Source organism: Dysidea avara, chromosome 12 (assembly GCF_963678975.1).
Source record: "Dysidea avara chromosome 12, odDysAvar1.4, whole genome shotgun sequence".
Classification (NCBI taxonomy): Eukaryota; Metazoa; Porifera; class Demospongiae; order Dictyoceratida; family Dysideidae; genus Dysidea; species Dysidea avara.
Window position 1 is genome coordinate 25313136 of NC_089283.1, and position 19946 is coordinate 25333081.

General features: G+C 37.8%; 1 protein-coding gene and 1 long non-coding RNA gene across 2 annotated transcripts; one reads left to right on the forward strand and one right to left on the reverse strand.

Moving 5' to 3' along the window:
* Positions 1-3202: 3202 nt before the first annotated feature.
* Positions 3203-9216, reverse strand: LOC136240887 (uncharacterized). The gene is made up of 3 exons (XR_010694012.1): positions 8808-9216; positions 8641-8757; positions 3203-3562 (listed from the first exon to the last, which is right to left on the reverse strand). It is a non-coding gene; the product is annotated as an uncharacterized lncRNA (long non-coding RNA).
* A 36-nt stretch (positions 9217-9252) lies between these two features.
* Positions 9253-19882, forward strand: LOC136240879 (uncharacterized). The gene is made up of 13 exons (XM_066031944.1): positions 9253-9516; positions 12765-12870; positions 13419-13537; positions 13585-13755; positions 13805-13945; positions 14003-14061; positions 14123-14309; positions 14377-14488; positions 14542-14600; positions 15237-15440; positions 17125-17256; positions 18842-19121; positions 19569-19882. The coding sequence occupies exons 1-13, from the start codon at positions 9397-9399 to the stop codon at positions 19799-19801; spliced, it is 1923 nt and encodes a 640-aa protein (XP_065888016.1). The 5' UTR covers positions 9253-9396; the 3' UTR covers positions 19802-19882.
* The last annotated feature ends 64 nt before the right edge of the window (positions 19883-19946 follow it).

A 19946-nucleotide genomic window follows, 5' to 3' on the forward strand; every position in this document is an offset into this window, starting at 1 on the left:
TATAAGTCATGCAGTATGCATCTACATGTACTATACTGATCAGCACTCTAATAGCAACTAGCGGATGTTGAACTGACTCTTCACGGTAAGAGACCTAGTGAAATAGTGACTTATACATAGTTAATAGCATATTATTGGAGTTTCTCAAAAGCATAATGCTTTACACCTAGAAAGTAGGATTTAAAAATGCAGTAACAATGCATAAAGAACTACATAAATGCCCTTTGCAGTGTTGCACGCTGATTTATTTGGGAGTGGGTGAGAAAGTGACTTTTAGTCCCCTTCGAAACTTCAGAATTCTCTCACAACAGCAAGATTTTATTAAAATTTTTCTAATTTTAATTATTCTACAAACTAAAGGTTCACATGCATGCAGAACTATAAAAGCTTTCAAGTTCAATCTCGGAGTGTACAGTTTAACTCAGTTGAGCAGCCTGGCCCAAGAAATTTTGCGTTAACTACTAAAATGCCTGTTGGTCCATTAGCTGTGCTGTAACAATTAATGCAGCAGTAAGCAGGATTATTTGAGAGGTGGCTAACATTTCAAGTACATATAAACACAAACACTCATCAATATTTTATACTGATTTGTATTGTTCCAAAATTATGAGAACTTGTGTGCCTTCATATACTGTGTGCAAGTAGCTATATACATTAAACCCTTGTGCAAAGTTTTTAAGTTATGTGGCTTTACTTTTCTAATAAAATCGTATCTAAAACATACTCCCTGTGACTGGTTTTCCTTAACAAAACTTTATTATCCCAGTGAATTGAGCTGCTTTCTTAGAATGTTGATAATATAGTACAACTGTGAGGTCATTACTATGCAGACCAATATTTTACAAACTTATATTTAGTGCAACTCATAAAGTTTATTGCTAATTGGTATGTATATATATATAGTTGCATCATCAATGTTGCAAGAATTCTGATCTATTTGGTTGGTGCTGGTACAGTGATTTATGTTTACACAATTAAAGCATGCATAAGCTACAGGCGGAAATGATTCATTGCAATGATAGCTCAAATTGTATTGGTATGTAAATGGTATAATAGAATGAGGAATATTATTGTTTACTACACACACATCATGTGTATAACAAAAATGTTAACAGAAGCACATGTACAGGTGGAAGTATAACAAACTACATGCAGTGCAGATTCGTACCTACTGTCTGATGGAAACTTTCAGACAATTTTATGCAATGATGAAAAGTTATGAAGTTTCAAAGTGGCTCAATTTCTGTGTGTGAGAAAGGCACCTTTTCACAAATCCAGTCACAATTTGCCTTGAGTACCACTACAGTAAAGCTTGCCAAGTAACTCATTATGGGGAATGCTGTCTAACACTTTTATATCTAAGTAAAATTAATGACATCAACTTGCTTATCACATAATTATTGTTAAACACTATATATAGTTCTAATAGGTGCTGGAGGGGTAATTACCTGCCCTAGAGTGTTCCAAATTGCACTAAAAATAAACTTAGAAATGAAGTAGATTATATTTTATGACTTTTGAATGATTATTGCATAAAAGTGATGTGAGCCCCAGGGGCGGATCTAAGGGGGCTACAGGCATCTATACACTAGTGGGGTCTAGAAAAAGTGGCAACAAGTTGTGTACAGTGTGTAAAGTCTCAGCATGTTCTATCTAGGAGGGTCTGGAGGTATACCCCTACAGAATTTTTTTGCACATTTAACCTTCTGAGATTGCATTTGGTGACAGTTTTGACTGAGTAAGCATAAACATTGTCTTAAGATCTAGGAGTGCAGATATTTAATATAAACAGATGCAAAAAATGAACTGCAACTATGCAGTGAATCTATAGTTTCAAAGGGTTTTCAATTTATAGTTAGGAAAGGAAGGACATTTATGGTTATTGTAAAGTATCTCCTTTGGAAAGTTGGGATTTAAAACAATGGTGCACTTTCAACATTAATTTTATAGTATGATGATTAAGAATTTAATATATCTAAGCATGCGTACTTTCAAAAGAAGCATACAAGTAGAAGGGATGTATACAGTGGTCACATTGGTTTGCTATTTACAATAGGAAAGTTTAGTATAGTTTAAATTGGTCAATTTTGAGGTTTCATATCCCAGATGCTGTAGCTCTGTTAACTTTATAGATGCTTAAAATTTCAGTAGAATTTAGTTGCAAAAGGAAGCATTTTAACCTGAGAGAGTGAAGTTTGTAGCAAATTACATACCCACTAGGCCACTACACAAAAGAAATTATTAGCCTTTCAAAAAAGAATTGACATCTTATGGTTCACAGTACGCAAAAAGGTAATGTATAGACGTGTAACTTTTAGGGTATGTCAGGATGTTTGGTCATTGACAAGTGGTGTGCACATGCATGCACAATTAAAAAAGAAGAGGTTCAAATTAAGCTCACACACTGGTTTCTGTTCCTTATGGACTAGAAGAGTTTTAGTGATGGATGTTCTATTAAAGTTCTATTAGAGTATTTTGATATTAGTAGGTAACTTGCTACTGCTTTTAGCTTTTCCTTTCTTGCTCTTTCCACCTATTCATTTCCCATGTATGCAATTGCATCTGTGCTGTAGCTTCTAGCTAGCGCATAGTATAATTTTTGGAGGGTCCATGCACTCCCTAAATCTGCCCTTGGGCCCATAGTTATTGACTAAGTTGCTTTCACCAGACATGTCAGGGATAACAACGTGGACTGCATGACCATTTTATATTATGTGAAAGGTATGTGTGTGTGTTGCAGTGGCATTGTCTCAAAATAGAAAACAACCCCTTTGTGTGGTTGCTATGCCCTCTGTTCACGGTTCTTCAACACGCATGTTAGACAAACGAGGGAAGTGACGCTCATGTGCACCAGTGTATATCAGTGATATATTGTGTAATACAGTGGTTAGAGCATTCCCTCCTCTTAGGTATTTTAACATATAGCTTGTTACCAAGTGATGAGGATGACAACATTACTAGACCACACCGTGTTTACATGCACATTGCTCCAAGCACATTTATAAACAGTTGATAGAGAGGAATGCGTATGGTAATAGAGCACAACTCTTTGTCCTATTCCATCAATTCTCACCAAGGCTGCCTTTGTGGCATCTAGACTGACAAGGGTGTTCATAGTGAGGTAACTGTAACATCTCGTTCTGTAAGAGGACTTGGCACATCCAAGGCCAAGGTTGTCAACATAAGTCAAGTTGGTAAAACTTCAAGTAAAAATTGAACAAAAAAATTGTTAAACAATTATAGCATTCTGTATACCATGCACTGCTCCATTGCACACATTAATTAAAAAAAACACAAATGTCTGACTGTTGTATTGAGAGTATTTGACTGCTCTATTAGAATATCTCAAACAATGTGGTACGTGTAGCTATTGGACCAAGATAGCGGTTCATCCACACCTGCAATTAACAACTGGGTGGCCATGGAGAGGCACTGATACACAGCTAGTGCATGAGAAAATGTTGATGCTTTAATTGTACCAACTCGTAAATTGATTTCCCAGTATCATAGCCTATCCCAGGAGTCCAGCAGAAGCACCAAAAACCATGGTAGAAATAGCACACTGCAAAAAAGGATATGTAGAAAAAGTAAATGCAAGCAGTAGAAATGCATACTCATACAGTATGTACCATACGCGTATGGTACGAAATACACACACGTATAGAACAGATGTACACACAAAAATATGCCAAAGTGCACTCATATACACTCAATGCGCACTTACGTACACTTTGTACACCCTTGTATACTGATGTACACCCTAGTACACTCATGTACACCCTAGTACACTCATGTACACCCTAGTACACTCATGTACACCCTAGTACACTCATGTACACCCTTGTATACTGATGTACACCCTAGTACACTCATGTACACCCTAGTACACTCATGTACACTCTAGTACACTCATGTATACCCTAGTACACTCATGTACACCCTTGTATACTGATGTACACCCTAGTACACTCATGTACACCCTAGTACACTCATGTACACCCTAGTACACTCATGTACACCCTAGTACACTCATGTATACCCTAGTACACTCATGTACACCCTTGTATACTGATGTACACCCTAGTACACTCATATACACCCTAGTACACTTATGTACACCCCTGCAAATCTCATGCACATACATACTGTGTATATACCCTAGTTACAATACCTTGTACACCTGTGTACTGTATATAATCTCCATGACTATAATCATGCTATAATATATAACTTTTTGCAAAGGGGCGAGTGATACCAGACTACGTGAAACATGTTTAGTAATTGATTGTGGGTTGTAAGTCAGCACGTGTGTGTTTGTGTGGACTTACCAAGAAGACAAAAAAATCCCCTTATCACGCCCACACACTATTCGCTGATAAGGCAAACAAATAATAGGGAGAATGATTGCTACATAAAAGGAATTAATAACACACTACATTACTCTTGTATGTGTAGAGCGAGTAGTGTGACTTTGACATGCAGTTGGTGGTGAACAAATCCGATTACTGGAAATCATTAGTCATCACCTTGCAAGATGGAAGAATGCCAATCACAGTGTTGCTATGGAACCTGCCATTTGGTTCAAGGTAAGCGCTTCTGTGTGTGTGTGTGTGTGTGTGTGTGTATGTGTGTGTGTGGTGTGTGTGTGTGTGTGTGTGTGTGTGTGTAGTGTGTGTGTGTAGTGTGTGTGTGTGTGTGTAGTGTGTGTGTGTGTGTGTGTGTAGTGTGTAGTGTGTGTGTGTGTGTGTGTGTGTGTGTGTGTGTGTGTGTGTAGTGTGTGTGTGTGCTGAGCTATCAATATGAAACATCATCTACTTACAAGCTGCTGCAGTGAATGTCCTAGCAGTAAAATGGTTGTTGATAACTGATTTGAAAGTTGTAAAGCAAATACCCCACCTGGCACAACTGCCAGGGCAAGGGAGCCAACACACAATGGCTTATACTCACGGACACTTAATTATTATGCCAGCCAGCAAAAGTTCTAAGATAACCGATTGTAAACTGTATCCTCTCACAATGTTAGCCCTTCTAGGTAGCTCATTTGGAGATATTGTGCACAGTACTGGTTTGCCAGCTAGAACAGCGACTATGTGACTGGACAGACTGGTAGTCCATGCATTGTACTCAACTATCAAACACATGAGTCGTATGAAGGTAAGAACAAGCTAGGCCTGGTCTACCCTAAAAAGAGGGTCTGGTGAAACTGTGTACAAAAAGTTTGGCACTGCCGGAATGTTGAAAGCTCCAATCAGATCGCTCCATTTCAAATTGATTATGTAATGCGTACATTTCAAAATATTCACGCACACTGTTAATTACACCCGGTGACTTTGCCGCTTAAAATCGTTGAGAAAACGGCCATACAATTCTGTTGGGTTCGTTTTAATGTTGAACACAAATAAAGTAGCGCCATTAGTTTGGTGATGCTGTAAGTGGATCTGGTTGAATGGATATTGTGATGTAAACATTGCATTTACGTAACACGTAAACGTCATCCAATAAACATTCAAACTTTTTGTACAGAGTTTCACCAGACCCTCTTTTTAGGGTCGGGCGCTGTGAGACTAGGCCTGGCCCGGCTTCGTGGGACAGATGCTTTGCATCCTCCTCACCACAAACTCAACAGTGAAACATTTAATTATGTGTAACAGGCAAACTTCTGTTAGTGCTAGAGTCAAGTTTATTTTTTACCTTTGTTAGAGGTCAATCCAGTTACACATTTATAAGGTAGAAATTAAGATGAGTGAGAGGCCTGGGTTCAAGCCAACTGCAGTGTTGCAGTTCTTCTGTAGTTTTTTGTTTAAGCTTTTTTTGTAAATACAGACTCCAGCTCTATAACCCACCTACCTTGGGAATTACTTAAAGTAGCCACATTTGGGAATTAAGACAACTGATCTATTACATTGCAACATTGTGTCACAGTGACTTTATACCTTATATCATCTTAATTATAGGGAACCACAAGTACTTGTCAATGATTAAGCTGCTCATGTGACACTGTCAGTAACTGGAGCTCATCGAGACTTGATGAGTTCCTGAACATTTCTGCAGAGTCATAAGATGTTATACTCGGTGTGTGGCACTAATCTTAAATGGCCAGACTGTTTTTTCTCCACCATGGTGCTTATTGATAAGAGTGCTTGCTTCCTTTAGGGTGAAAAAGCTCCACAATATGTCACAACCTTGTTATATTTTATTTGTAATTAAATAATATTAATTAAGAAGGTATTCCTGAAAGTACAACAAACAAGTGATAAGGTATCAACAGGCACCATCAAGAGTTCATAATATATATACTAAGGAGAGTATCCTACTCTCATATACCCCTGTAGAAAGGCGTATCGTGAAGTTATGACGTAACACTTCTGAGTTCGCCCGTTTTTCTTTGTATAATTAATGATGTCATTAGTTGAACATGGTATCGATTGAACGCGTGCCTACCAACGTCGCTAGCAACCAGATTAACTCCAGCTCTCACCCAACTACAATCGTTCCTTCATGGGTTAAGACTGCTTCGTAGGCGTTTCTTACTAGACCATTCGCGAATATGGCTATCCTGTGCGTCACAAGTGTGAACGGTGATAACGATTCTTGTACTTTTACGGCCTCCTGTACGTCACAAACCACAACATCTTGTCGTTACGTCATAACTTCACGATACGCCTTTCTACAGGGGTATATGAGAGTAGGATACTCTCCTTAGTATATATATTATGAATTCTTGGCACCATATATACTGGTATTTCCATGGTGACATGTAGCCATAGTTATACCAAGAGTCCCAACACACCAGTATCAACACTAGTTGAGTCACTACAAGTGAAGTTCCTGTTAGTATCTAGTTTCCAAAATTTCAGTGATAGGATTTTCCCTACTATGGGAAGTGCCCAAACAAAGGCATCCTTTAACATCATCATTAGCAACGTGTCACCAAGAGTTCATAATAAAAGATAGAGTCTAACTAGGACACTTTCAGGAAAAATCATTGTGTAACTTCCATACCTTGTAGAACAAAGGCTTTACCGTATTTAGCACCTACCAATGGCACTCAACACCTATCAACAGTTCTCTGTCATCAGTAAAAGTGTTCTATTCCATAATTTTGTACAAGCTGCATTGGCAGTTAGACACTCTCCCCCAGTATTTTTATTACGAATGATATGTATTGAGAGATGCCAGGGCTAATATTGCAAAAGCGTCCCTACACATAAGTAACTAACTCACAGTAGTGGCTGCGCATCATTTAACTGTGGGCATGCACTTTGTAGTTGTGCAACCCGCTACCATGAGTCTTGATATTTGTCAACTGAGGTAAGTTAGGCAGTGAGGGCTGTAGACAGGAACTGTTTGGAGTGTTTATGCTGTGCACTGAGATATAAAAATCCTTGTGTGTTATGTAGTATTGTGAGGACATGTTTGTGGCTGCTATTGATAGTACTACAGTGCATGAAATGTTAAACAATTTAGCTCATTCAAATATGATATCACTCCATTAACTATTGAGTCATGTTTTATTGTGCCTAATTTGGTAAAGTTTTCTTGTTGGTTAATTTATCATTAGTCTAATTGTCTGCTATGTTATATAGGTGTACCACACATACACAATTGGACATCATTCTCAGATGTGAAATGTGGTGTTGCTACAGCCTAGACTACCGTCTATATTATCCTCTACAATAACATTCCCAAGTATATTTGGTTTCTAATGCATAGAGGTATTCCTGTGTGACAGGTCAACTACAACAAGTTTGTATATAATATCATCACACTAGTACTGCTGCTACATCTTAAAACATACTATATAGCAGGTTTTTTTCCAAGGGGAAAATTTTCACATTTTTTGCAAATTGACTTCCATTAGCAAAAAAATTCCCCCTAAAAATTTGCAACCCAACCAAATAACATTGTGTAAGTACTATGAATGCCTCAAGAAGCAAAACTTTCAAAATTTTGGAATGTGATCTGCAAATATTTCCCCCTCGAAAAAAACCTGCCATATAGTACATTATGTGTACAGATTTCCCCTTGTAACTTATACAGCTAACAAGAAGTTTCAATTACAAGTACTCTTAGAAATGCTACAGATATTAAGTGTTTGACACAATATTTAGTTTGACCAAAAGTATTTAGTCACTATTGCATAGATATTACTAAAATATAATTTAATTTAAAAATATGATGGATGTTCTATTAGAGTAGTTGACTGTTCTATTAGAGTATTTTGATTTTTAGCAGCTTTTAGGTTAAATCTCACATCAAAAGTATAATTTGAACCCCTCTTAATAATTCTCAGGAAAGATTAGCCACTCTCCCTTCTCCTTCCATCTTTTCATTCCCCATGCATATGTATAAGATACAATTGCATCTGTACTGCAACTTCTAGAAGCTTCCTAAATTTTGGAGCCCCCTCCCCCCCCAAATCCGCCTTTGAATTACCATACAGCATTGCATGGCTTCAACCCTCCCCTAGTGTGGTAGCTAGTAGCTGATGATAATATAGTTGCCAAGGAACAACCAAACTATTCAACAACATCACTACCTACTAGTGGGTGGGAACTGTATACAGTGTTGTGTTGCATGTATAATGGCCACATACAGATATTTCATACAAATGGTTTGCTAACTGAACATGTAACGTACCACTCTACCACCGGTCTCAGGAAACACCATGGCAACCAGAGCACAGTAGACATAATGTACCAACATCCTTAAGATGGATAGCGTAAACCTAGTTGGTTTTGATGCCAATAAATATATCTGTAACGAAAAGACAATGTGCAAGCTGACACAATTCCTTGCAACTCTACCTCAACTATGGTGAGGAAGTGACAGGGATTCAGCATGTAGAGTAACTGTCCAGAGCTGATCTTATAACCTACTTACAGACCGAACACGGCGCTTAGTAAGCCTAGCAGTGGTCCCTTCCAAAGGTGGTCACCCTCTGGAGGCGGCTTGGCAGGAAGAGAGAAGCGCTTGAACGCGTACACCGAAGCTACCAGCATTATCGTAGTCGACAAACATGTCTCAAAGATTTTCGTTTTATTACTCAAGTAGGCCACACATTCAGCTCCACCGTGTCCAGGTACTTCCTCCGGATTGATGCCACCATAGAGCGCCTGTAGCCATCGTATTGAGCGATCATGTTGCTGTCAGATATGGCCTTCAGTGCTGGTCACTGTAAAGTGTTAATAATGATCAATATGTATTGAAAACGTGTTTACTTATCGATTGTGGGTTGTAAGTTGGTGCGCGTATGTTTGTGCAGACTTACCAAGAAGACAAAAAAATCCCCTTATCACGCCCACAATTCGCTGATGAGGCTAAACAAATAGGGAAATGATCGCTACATTAATAACACGCTACGTGAAGAGCGAGTAGTGCGACCTCGATTGTGACATGCAGTTGATAGTGAAGAAATCGGATTACTGGAAGTCGTTAGCCATCACCTTGCAAGATGGAAGGATGCCAAATATTGCTAATCACAGCGTTGCCATGGAACCTGCCATTTGGTTCAAGGTAAGTCCTTCTTTGTGTGTACTGAGCTGGCAATAATAATAATGGCTGATACAGCAACACCTTGTAATTAGTTCTAAACTGTGCTGGTGGTCTGTAGTAAGGGCCACTCTGTTGCCATGTTGCTGGTGCTGCTACAGATCTACCGTGACTGCAAACTACTGCAGTGAATGCCAGAGCAATGTCAATGTTTGTTGTATTGTGATTGACAACTAATTTGAAAGTAGTAAAGCAATTACCCACCTGCACAACTACAGGCAAGGGAGCCAACACACAATGGCTATATTAAGACACTTTACACCAGTAAAAGTTCTAACATAACTGACTGTAAACTGTACCTTCTTGTAGCTTTGAAACGGCGGATATTGTGCACAATACTGGCTTATCAACTAGAACGGCTATATACCATCTTTTTGGCACATTGGTCAATTTTCTGTTTTATAGCTAAAATGAGGCACTGGGTGTTTATCATTCCATTCCTATCATCTAAAATATATAAAGAGAGACTGCTGGTAATTAAATCAAGTGTTTTTGGTCCTTCTCTTCAGTTAAATAGCATGTCCCTCTAAATACTTAGTTTTAACCATTCCATCACCTGAACAAATCACTCCATTTGTAGGTTAATTGGTGTCCCACACATTGTGAAATCACTACATGGTCTGATAAAATCATCTATATCTCCTAGCAGAAAGTAGCTTTGGTTGTGAAACTTCACAGCAAGAAGATTTAATAGTTGCTTTATCCAATGTGTAAAAACATTAATTTTCAATTGAGTTTTCCTGCAATTTTTGCTTGTGCCCAAAAGGATGGTTTTCCAAAATTAGGTCACAATGACCATCCGTTGTACTGAGCTATCAAACACACTAGTTTTATGAAGGTAAATTTATGGCTTTGTGGGAACGCTTTGCATCCTTTCACCATAAACAAATCACAATGAAACACATCATTATGAGGGTCGAGTTCGGCTTTGGTTTCTTACCTTGTTACACTGAGGTCACTTTAGTTACACATTTATAGGCATAAAAATTAAGGGAGTTAAATAGCACCCCCTTATGGTAGAGTGGTAATGTGCATGGATTGGTGAGTAAGAGGTCTGGCCCAGTTGACTGCAGTGGTTCAGTTTTTGTGTGAATATAGACTACCAGCTTTATAGCCTGCCTTGGGAGTTACATAAAGTAGCCACATTTGGGAATTTAAGACAACTGAATATTTTGTGGTGATTTTATTACATTGTACCATCCTATTGGTGTCACAGTGACTTGCCAATGCTCATGTGATACTCTTAGTAACTTGAGCTCATCGAGTCTCTGGACTCAATGAGCTCCTGTCAGTAGTTAGCTGAACATTTCTGCAGATTCAATAAATGTTACTCTCGGTGTGTAGCACTATCTCAAGTGGCCAGACTTTCTTTTTCTCCACCATGGTGTTATCAGTTAGAGTACTCGCTTCTTTTTTTAGGGCAGAGAAGCTCCACAGTATGTCACAATCTTGTTATATTTTATTTGTAATTAAATGATATTAATTATAAACATGCAATAAACAAGTGATATCATATAAGCTAATAATAGAGATATTATTAACTCTTGATATAAGGTATACAACTAAGTATTTCCATGGTGATGTGTAGCCATAGTTTATACTTCCCAACACTTGTTAAGAGTGTCAACACTAGTTTGAGTCACTACAAGCGAATTTCCTGTTAGTATCTAGTTTCCAAAATTGCAGTGAAGGGATTTTCCCTATAATGAGAAGTTCTCAAACAAGGGCATCCCCTAACATCATTACGAAGAGTTCGTGTCTCACTAGGACACTTTATAGCAAAATCACTGGTGTAACTTATAGGGTATCCATACCTGGTAGAGCAAAAGCTTTACCCTATCAGCACCATGAATACCCATCAATAGTTCTCTATCATCAGTAAACTGTTAATATGTGTCTATTCAATGGTTTTGTACAGGCAGTTAGACACTCTCCCCCAGTGTTTATATTATGAACACAATATTGGTCAACTGAGTTAGGCAGTAACTGGGCTGTACACATCAGATAGGATCTGTTTGGAGTGTTTATACTGTGTACTGAGATATAAGAAAGTTCCTATGGATACAAATTGACAAGGAGAAACATCCTGACCTCCTGTAAACGTCCGAACGTTAATCGGATGGTTGCAGGTTCAGGTCCAGTCATGGATTCTTCTCTTTTCAAACACACTCATGTGACAACTTTAAACAGGTTGTAGGCTGAATAGATAAAAATAATATAGTACATGTTTGTAACAGCTACTGAGAGTACTAACAGTGTATTAATGTTAAACAATTAGCTGATTTAAATATTATGATGTTCAGGGGATCACTCCATTCACTATTGAATTATGTTTTGTGACACCAAATTTGGTGAAGTTTTCTTGTTGGTGAATTGTCATTGGTCTAACTGTCTGCTATCTTGTCAGTGTTCTATTTGAGCCCTCTCATACACATCATGATGTCTCAGATGTGAGAGTGGTGTTGCTACATTATACTTATTATAGCCATTTACTGCCTATTCTCCATGGTGTCCTTTTCTCCATGGTGTCCTATTCTCCATGGTGTCCTATTCTCCATGGTGTTACAGACAAAAACTGGTGGTATTCCTGTGTGACGGGTCAACTACAAAAAGTTTGTGTACAAATATTACCACCCCACTGCTGCTACATCTTCATTAAAACATAATTTATAGGAGGAACAATTTCTACAAATACACTCCCATCTGTGAAAAGTTTCCAACTCGAAATTTACAGCTCATCACACATTGTTTAAGTATTATAAGTACATAAAAGATCTCAGTGACTCAAAATTTTGGAATGTGGTGATCTACGAAATATTTTCCTTACTACACAGTACACCTTGTGCACCGTTTTCCCCTTGTAACTTGTAAAGCTAACAAGAAGTTTCAATTACAGGTACTCTTAGAAATGCTCAAGGATTTACTGTTTGACACAACACTATGGCTTAAATATCGATCACTAAAAAAAATTTTTTTAGTATATAATCTACTGACTCAACACATATATCATCAGGAATGTGTAATGTGTGAGGGTACTCATACTATTAAATAATTTTTTAAATACTTTCAATGTTATTACAATGTTATCACAGTGAGAGTGTTCATATCACTCTCACTGTGATATGAACACTTTGTATACAAATATACTCATGAATTCCTTCTTCGCAGAAACAATGTAGTTACTATAACAATATATCCTGTACTCTCTGTAGGTGCAGTTATTGGAGAGCATCTCAGTGGACTGTGACAGACGAGTGATAGCATGGACCATGAAGGCTCAGAACAACAGAGCTGGAAGAATGCAAACATTGTTTGCAGGTTTGTAGTTTGCTGTTGCATCAGATATGTGTAAGGACTCTTTTATATCCCTAATGAAACCCCCAATCTATACAGTAATAGAGGCTGAGTGTTCTTGTCAGTTCAGAATTGTTTACAAGGGGCCCACAACAGATAAAAATTGCCTGTGAGATTTAAGAGATTTGTAGTCAAAGATATATCGCATTGCCAACAATTAAACAAAATAGTCTGTGCCAGTTTAAGCAGAAATAATTTTGGCCAATTTTGAGATTTACAAAGATCTTTCAATGGCTTATAAGGTCAGTGCTTTGTCACTATCCTTTTGATCATTTAGTAGGTTTGTGCATAGCTGGAGACAGACCCATCATATAATGCCATTCCCATTTCTCTAACTAGTAGTCGTACAGTGTACTTAACTCCTTGACTTCAGTGATAAAAGTTGACTGAGTTTATAATGGTTGCACCTTTGTTTGCCACATAATAATTTACCAAATATTAGTCTTACAAAAATTACGGCACTATAAAACTAGGAGACACATATTAACCTCACCATTTTATTGTCATCATAGAACCGGAGTCACCGATGATAACAAGGTCTATAATGGCCACACCTGATGATGCTGACCTTGACAGGATTTTCACTGAAGTAGAAAAGTTCATATCTTCCTACAAAGAGTCTAGTAACATGGTGGGTAGGGGTGTGTGACTAGGTGAGGTTAGAGTGACTCATTTTAGACCACCAAGATGGCTGAGGATTGGGCCCACTTACTCCATAACTCGATGTTACCTCAGATCACTTTACTACCTCGTGATCTGCCACTGCTAGAGAAGGAGCTTGTTGAGCAGAATGATTTACTGAAGGTCATCGATGAAGAATTAGTGGAGAAGTCTCAGATAATCACTGAAGTTAGTATTAATTGTCTTCTAGCTGGGTAGGTGACGTTTTTGCTTGTAGTTGAGGGATCAACTACTACGAATTCGGAAGACAATCATACCACAGCTTGAGGACTGGCTGGAGATTGGAGAATATTCTGTAGAATTTATTGAACTGTTCAAATTAGACATCAAAACACTTGAAACTGATGCTCGTAATAAGGTCAGTGTGCATGTTGCTATGGTGTGTTGCTATGGTGTATTGGTGTTAATTTTTTAGTGTAGTACAACAATTAAACAACTGGAGTTGAGGAATAGTCGTTATGACAGTATAGAAAGGTGAACACTCTAATAGAGTTGTGTACACCATTTTTATACAGCTCGGTCCCTTAATCTTTAGGTTGAAGAAGGAGAAGGCAGCTGCTGTTATAGAGCTGACACACTTGCTGCAAGTGAGGTCACAAATTGATATCATTTGTGGCAGCGTAGCACCACAAAGTACCAACTCCCTCCAAGAACAATATTTAGAAATATCTGAAAGTATTGACCTCCACAGGAAAGCTAGATCAGCGCTAAACAAAGACAGGGTTTGTGCTAACTAAGAATATATGGCTACCCTTTCATCATGCTTGAGTTATTTTCTTTTTGGTTTAGATATTAATGGTTAGCGTGAGAGAGGCATTAAATAGTAGCTTGAAGAGACTAGAGGCTGGCCAAATTACCACTGGGATTGACCAAGGAGTTGATGGAGGGATGGCATTTGATGGTGAGAGTGTAACCAAGACTATTTGATGTGTGTAACCTCCTGTGTTGCTTTAGTGCTGCCGAAGAGAGAAAATTCAAAGTCATTTGTTTCTGTTCACGACGCATTTGTGAAAGTGAGTCATATACTCTAATAGAACAATCAAGTATTATCAAGAAAAATGTGCCTTCAGCATTGTCAGAATAATGTTAGGGTTTTTAGTTGTTCAACAACTGAAACTCTAGCTGGTACATCAGTCTCATGATAACTTGTACATTAGACCTTTGGTTACTCGACCTCAGGTTTTTAGATAAGCTATATGCAGTGTTTTGTTCAGTGTTCAACTACTCTAATAGAACATACACAAATAAAATGTTCACCACTTGAAATACTTGAATTGAATGGTTATTTCAAAATGCTATAACTAAGGCTGTACTATTGCCATAGATATACGACTCTTAATAGGGATTGAAAACGGCATCACACAACAAAGTGTTTCAAATGAACATGTGGTTATACCAAAACAGCAGTTTCTTAAAGGCCACTCAGTGGCTTCCACCAAAGCAGCTTATATTGTTCAACCTTACAGAACTTCAAAATAGTATTTTCATGCTCTTCAAAACAATAGAAAGTAAAACATGTACAGACAGTATGGTGGGTGTGACGCCATTTCTAATTCTCAATAAGAGTTGTATATCTATGGTATTATCACATGATTATTGTCTTCCACAATAATAATAATATCATGTAGTCTGACTGTTCTTGTCATTAGCTCCTGAATGACTCACAGTCTGTAGCACATCAGAAACACAAATTGTTTTTACCAACTTTCGATGCAATGGTGTCTGATTACCAAATAAGTCATCGTAAGGTGAACTCACTACTGAGAAATGGACATCGTCATCATCATCAGAGTCATGATGAAAACATTACCCTGAAACAAATTGCATGTCAAGTACATCAACACTTTGAAGAAGTAAGTAGAATAGGATAACTAGAGATGTGTATTCCGTTGTAGATAGTTAATCTCCCATAACATTTCCCTATAAGAAAATTACTTCGTAAGAACAAGTAATAGAAGAGGCAAGTGCTAGGGATGTTCAAGGATCAGGCACCTCCTACCTCCCTCCTTAGTAAAATGTATTCACTTTATGGAAAATTGGTAGCTGTTATCAGTGGTTATGAAAATATACTGACTCTACATTTTCACATTATGAAAAATCTATGAAAAATTTTCCAAGTTTTAAAACCATTTCATCTTCGGTTGCATTATTGAATATCCTGTGAAATCCAATTTCAGTACATTTCCATTTCCCCCACTTACGAAAGTGTTGTTGGTTATTTCTAGTTAGTTATGACCGGATCTGCAAGAATCCCACATGTTAGCACAAGCCTAATTTTATAGTAGAATGCAATAAACACAATGAGTGAAATATTTACAAAATATGAATATGCTATAAACTTTTTTAGCTCTTGTTTTGTGATGAAGGAAGCTAATGCTAAAAGCCTAAAACCCATGGTAGCATCGTGATCCCCAAAGCAGAAGTTCAAATATATATATATATATATATATATATATATATGTTTTGTGTCGGTGCTCTCAAGGAGATGAAATATATGAGTGTTATCTGCCTCGCATTGGACTAGCGGTTTACTGACATTTTTTCCTCATGTTTTTGCCTTCATCATGAACGCAGAAAGTTATCCAGCAATAGATTTGCCTGTTCATGGAGAACGTGATGATATAAATTGCATCTCGGTACAGGACTGCATTTGTAAATTGTGGTTGTTTAATTAAGCACCTGTAATTTATTTTACGTATTATCATGATCTTTCTGTTGTTGCCACTTTGTAGCGCTGTAAATTCAGAAGTTCTTGGCTTCTAGAGCTGAAACTGTGGTTGACCATTCCTTTGGTTATCTGGAAAAAGAAAAAGGGAGTAAAATGGAATTTGAAAAATGTGCTAACATATGGGGTTCTTTTTTAGATACACCTTCATTAATTCTAATCTGTACATATTGTTTATAACCTCCTTTTGGGCACAAAGTACATTCCTAGGCAATTTTTATGGTTTAAATGGTTATATTCACCAACCTTGGCAGCTGTGCAGGTGAAATTTTCTCTGAGCATTTTGTGGCCTTTCAAAGCATCTAGAATACAAGACACAAACAGCCTTTACATTTTTTAATAATTGTTTTTAGTCCTCACATAGGGATGGAGGTAAGGTGGTTCAAAATGGATGAGCCAGGTCAAATTACACTCCACTGTGAGCTCTAGATACACTGCACTGCTACAAATTTTAATTTTGCCAGTGAATAGAATTGTCTTCAGTGCCATCTCAAAGCCACTAGAGTGTTGTGTGGACTTTGACACAATTACAGAAATCTGTCTGACCTAAGACAAGGCTGGCATGAAGCGTTCCATGTAAATTATGACAATATTAAGCAGCCATGTACATGACATGTTGTCAAGTATTCAGACACACTGCCCCTGTGTATAGCATCATCATCTGCTAAATAAAGTAGTTAATTTGTTGGCAGCCATGTTGGGAAATTGGTAGGTTTTATAATAAGTGTCATTTACTTTGTCATCAACTCTGAAGCCCTACAACCACATAAAGATTACACTAGTTACTAGTCACACTTTGTACTCACTATTAGATGATTGAAGTGGCTCTTGAATCATGTGATATTGGCTCCAATGATGATGAGTCATTCAGACAACAAGCCTGGCTATGTTATGAGAGAATGTTTTATGAACCATATGGGGACTCTCTGATTAAACTATATCAAGTAAGTGACAGCTCTTTGTAACAGAGTACATTTTGTTGCTAAGGGACTGCCAAAGAGTCTATGTGGTAGAACCAGCATAGGGTAAACCCCCTTCACTTTAAAGTTATAAGTTTTTAAAGTACAATGCATGCATGATCAGGGACAGCAGAATAGGTCAGGGAGAACCTGACCAAAATTATCACAAAAAAAAATCTAAATAGTCTGAGTAGTCTCTAATACAACAACAGTTAGCTATTTATAAGACAGTATCAACATCATTAGCATATATTACCAATTTAAAATAACAAAATATCTTTATAGTATTTTTTTTTTTGCTGCCTGACCAAACTGAGATTGCTTCCTCCAGCCATAGCTGATGGTATAGTGAATGTACAGAGAATGTATTTATTTATGTTACCCTCATTAACACAGCAACCTCCCCTTTGGCTAAACTGGATAATTAATTAATCAATATACTCTAATAGATGCAGTCAATAACTAATAGTACAGTATCAGAGGGGGTGGACACACACATGTGAGCACATACATTTTGTATTACAAGTTTAACCAAGCACTCACCAAAGTGTTCGCAAATACCATTCAAGAGTGCACTTCAAGTTTAGTCTATTCAGCCGGTCAACCCCATTCAACCCCACTACTCCAGACATGTAAATTGCTCTTGAAATCTACGGGGATCACGTGTGTAAGCGTTTGAAGGTGGAATCGATGTGTAATACTATAGGGATGCCTTATGTACATGTATTTTAGCACAATAATTGTTGAAGAAAGCAGTGTGTATACTAGCATAGCCTCCCAGGGTATTGAAAAAGAAAAGTGGACGCTGCTAGCTTGGCCTCACAGAGAAACTCGCACACTTGCCTTGCAATAAGAATTTGCTGTTCATCTTAAGAAGCACAAGCTAACATGGTGTGGATATTGCTAAACATTTCTTCTATCACTTACTCCTCTCAACTCCTCATCGCATATGATCGCATAACAATTAACAGTAATAAATTTCAGAAACGCTTATATCATGTCTAACCTCCTCTGGTACAGTATCACATGTGTTTGAGTTTGGGTCAGTTATTAATTAAGATCTTATGCTGCTCAAAGGAGATAAAATATCTCACTGAATCATTATAAGTACACATCAACAGTCAACACTAATCTAGAAAACTCCCCTCATTGGCCAGCCGAGGGTGTGTCCCCTCAGGGACCATTGGGGGGAGGGGGCAACCATTGTTGTAGTAAAGTAAAAGGCTACTAGTGACATGTTGGTTGCATCATGTGAAGTTGTGTGTAAGACAGGCTGGATTATCAAGGCCTCGAGGTGTTGATAACACAACTATCCTGTAAATGCAAGTAGGGGGTTGAGTGGTTTGTATCTCAGAGACTTTGATAATGTTAGAGGTAGCTGAGTAAGGCTAAATATAGGCAAATAAAAATGTGTTGATTTCAAAGTATTTTGTTCAAGGACTTAACTCTATTATGCTTTCAATAAATCCCTTTGATCCACTGAAATAAAAGAGGGAAGTCTTTCTGCTCATATCATGTAGCTATATTGTCAGTGGTATTTTGCTAAATTTTTTGTTGTTTTATTTAACAGATGGAGAAACGTCAAGAATGTGAAAAACTGTCATTAACCAAATCTAATATTGATGTCAAGTGTTTGTCAATACCGAACAAAGCTGACTGGTTAAACCAGTTTGCTGTGCAAAGTCTCAGCACCAAAAGTGAGGACTTATCTTCAAGTGAAGAATTCACCAGTTTCATGGATGATATTAAATGTCTTGAGTTCTCTCACACTCCTTTAAACAAAACACAACTATTAACGTCAGCGTTCCGCAAGTCTGAACTAGTAATCAACAAATTGAAGATCACTTCCAGTTGAGTGAACTAACTGAATATATTGTGGTGGGAAAAATGGCAAGTGAAGTTTTGTGAACTAGCCATTTATAAGAGTGTGTGCATTAATAAAAGCAGTGTCTCTCCCAATATTTTTGTTGGCAAGTAGAGAATGTGATTTCATGTAGCTGGCTATTTCCTAAGGCTCAGTTGTTGATTGTCTCTATCACATTTTTGGCATAAGTGACAAAAGTTAATCATATGGGTTTTTGTACATGGAGATATCTACTGGGGCGGTTGACTTAATTGCTGTTGCTATAGCTACATTGGGCACTGAGGCTACCAAGAATCTGTTGTAGAGATAACTTTGAAAGACGCAACACTTTACTGTGTCCCAAAATTTATCGCTGCTGTTTCTCCCACCATAATCAATATAGCTACTAGCCACTATGATATGTTACACCCTCGTGTTGTGTGCTCCACTGTAGGTGGCTCTGGTGGTTATGTGTGCTGTGATGAGTTGATACCATTCTTGGTGACGTGTCTACTACGCGCATCTCCTGATTTACGCCGTCTAATTTATGTGAACTGTTGTTTTTTGATGGACTTCATTCCGCCATTTTTAACTATGGGTTGGCATGGATACAGTCATACGTCATTTCAAGCAGCCTGCGAGGTAGCAGGGAATCTTCTGACCAACAGCTCTGACGCAAGTAGATGAGACGTGCCTGTTTACACCATGTGTCTATGTGCTTTGTATCAATTTGTGCCAACCATGTTAACATAAAGATAAAAAGTGTCACTACTAGCTATTTAAGCGGAAACTTCAATTCGTGGTGTTATAGAGTTGTCAGCAAACTGACGCG

Excerpts from the sequence above, each read along its gene's own strand:
- LOC136240879 (XM_066031944.1), top strand. The coding sequence starts at position 9,397 with ATGCAGTTGATAGTGAAGAAATCGGATTACTGGAAGTCGTTAGCCATC. Across the intron at positions 9,517-12,764 it reads AACCTGCCATTTGGTTCAAG|GTGCAGTTATTGGAGAGCAT; the intron begins GTAAGTCCTTCT and ends TACTCTCTGTAG. Across the intron at positions 14,489-14,541 it reads TGGAGGGATGGCATTTGATG|TGCTGCCGAAGAGAGAAAAT; the intron begins GTGAGAGTGTAA and ends GTGTTGCTTTAG.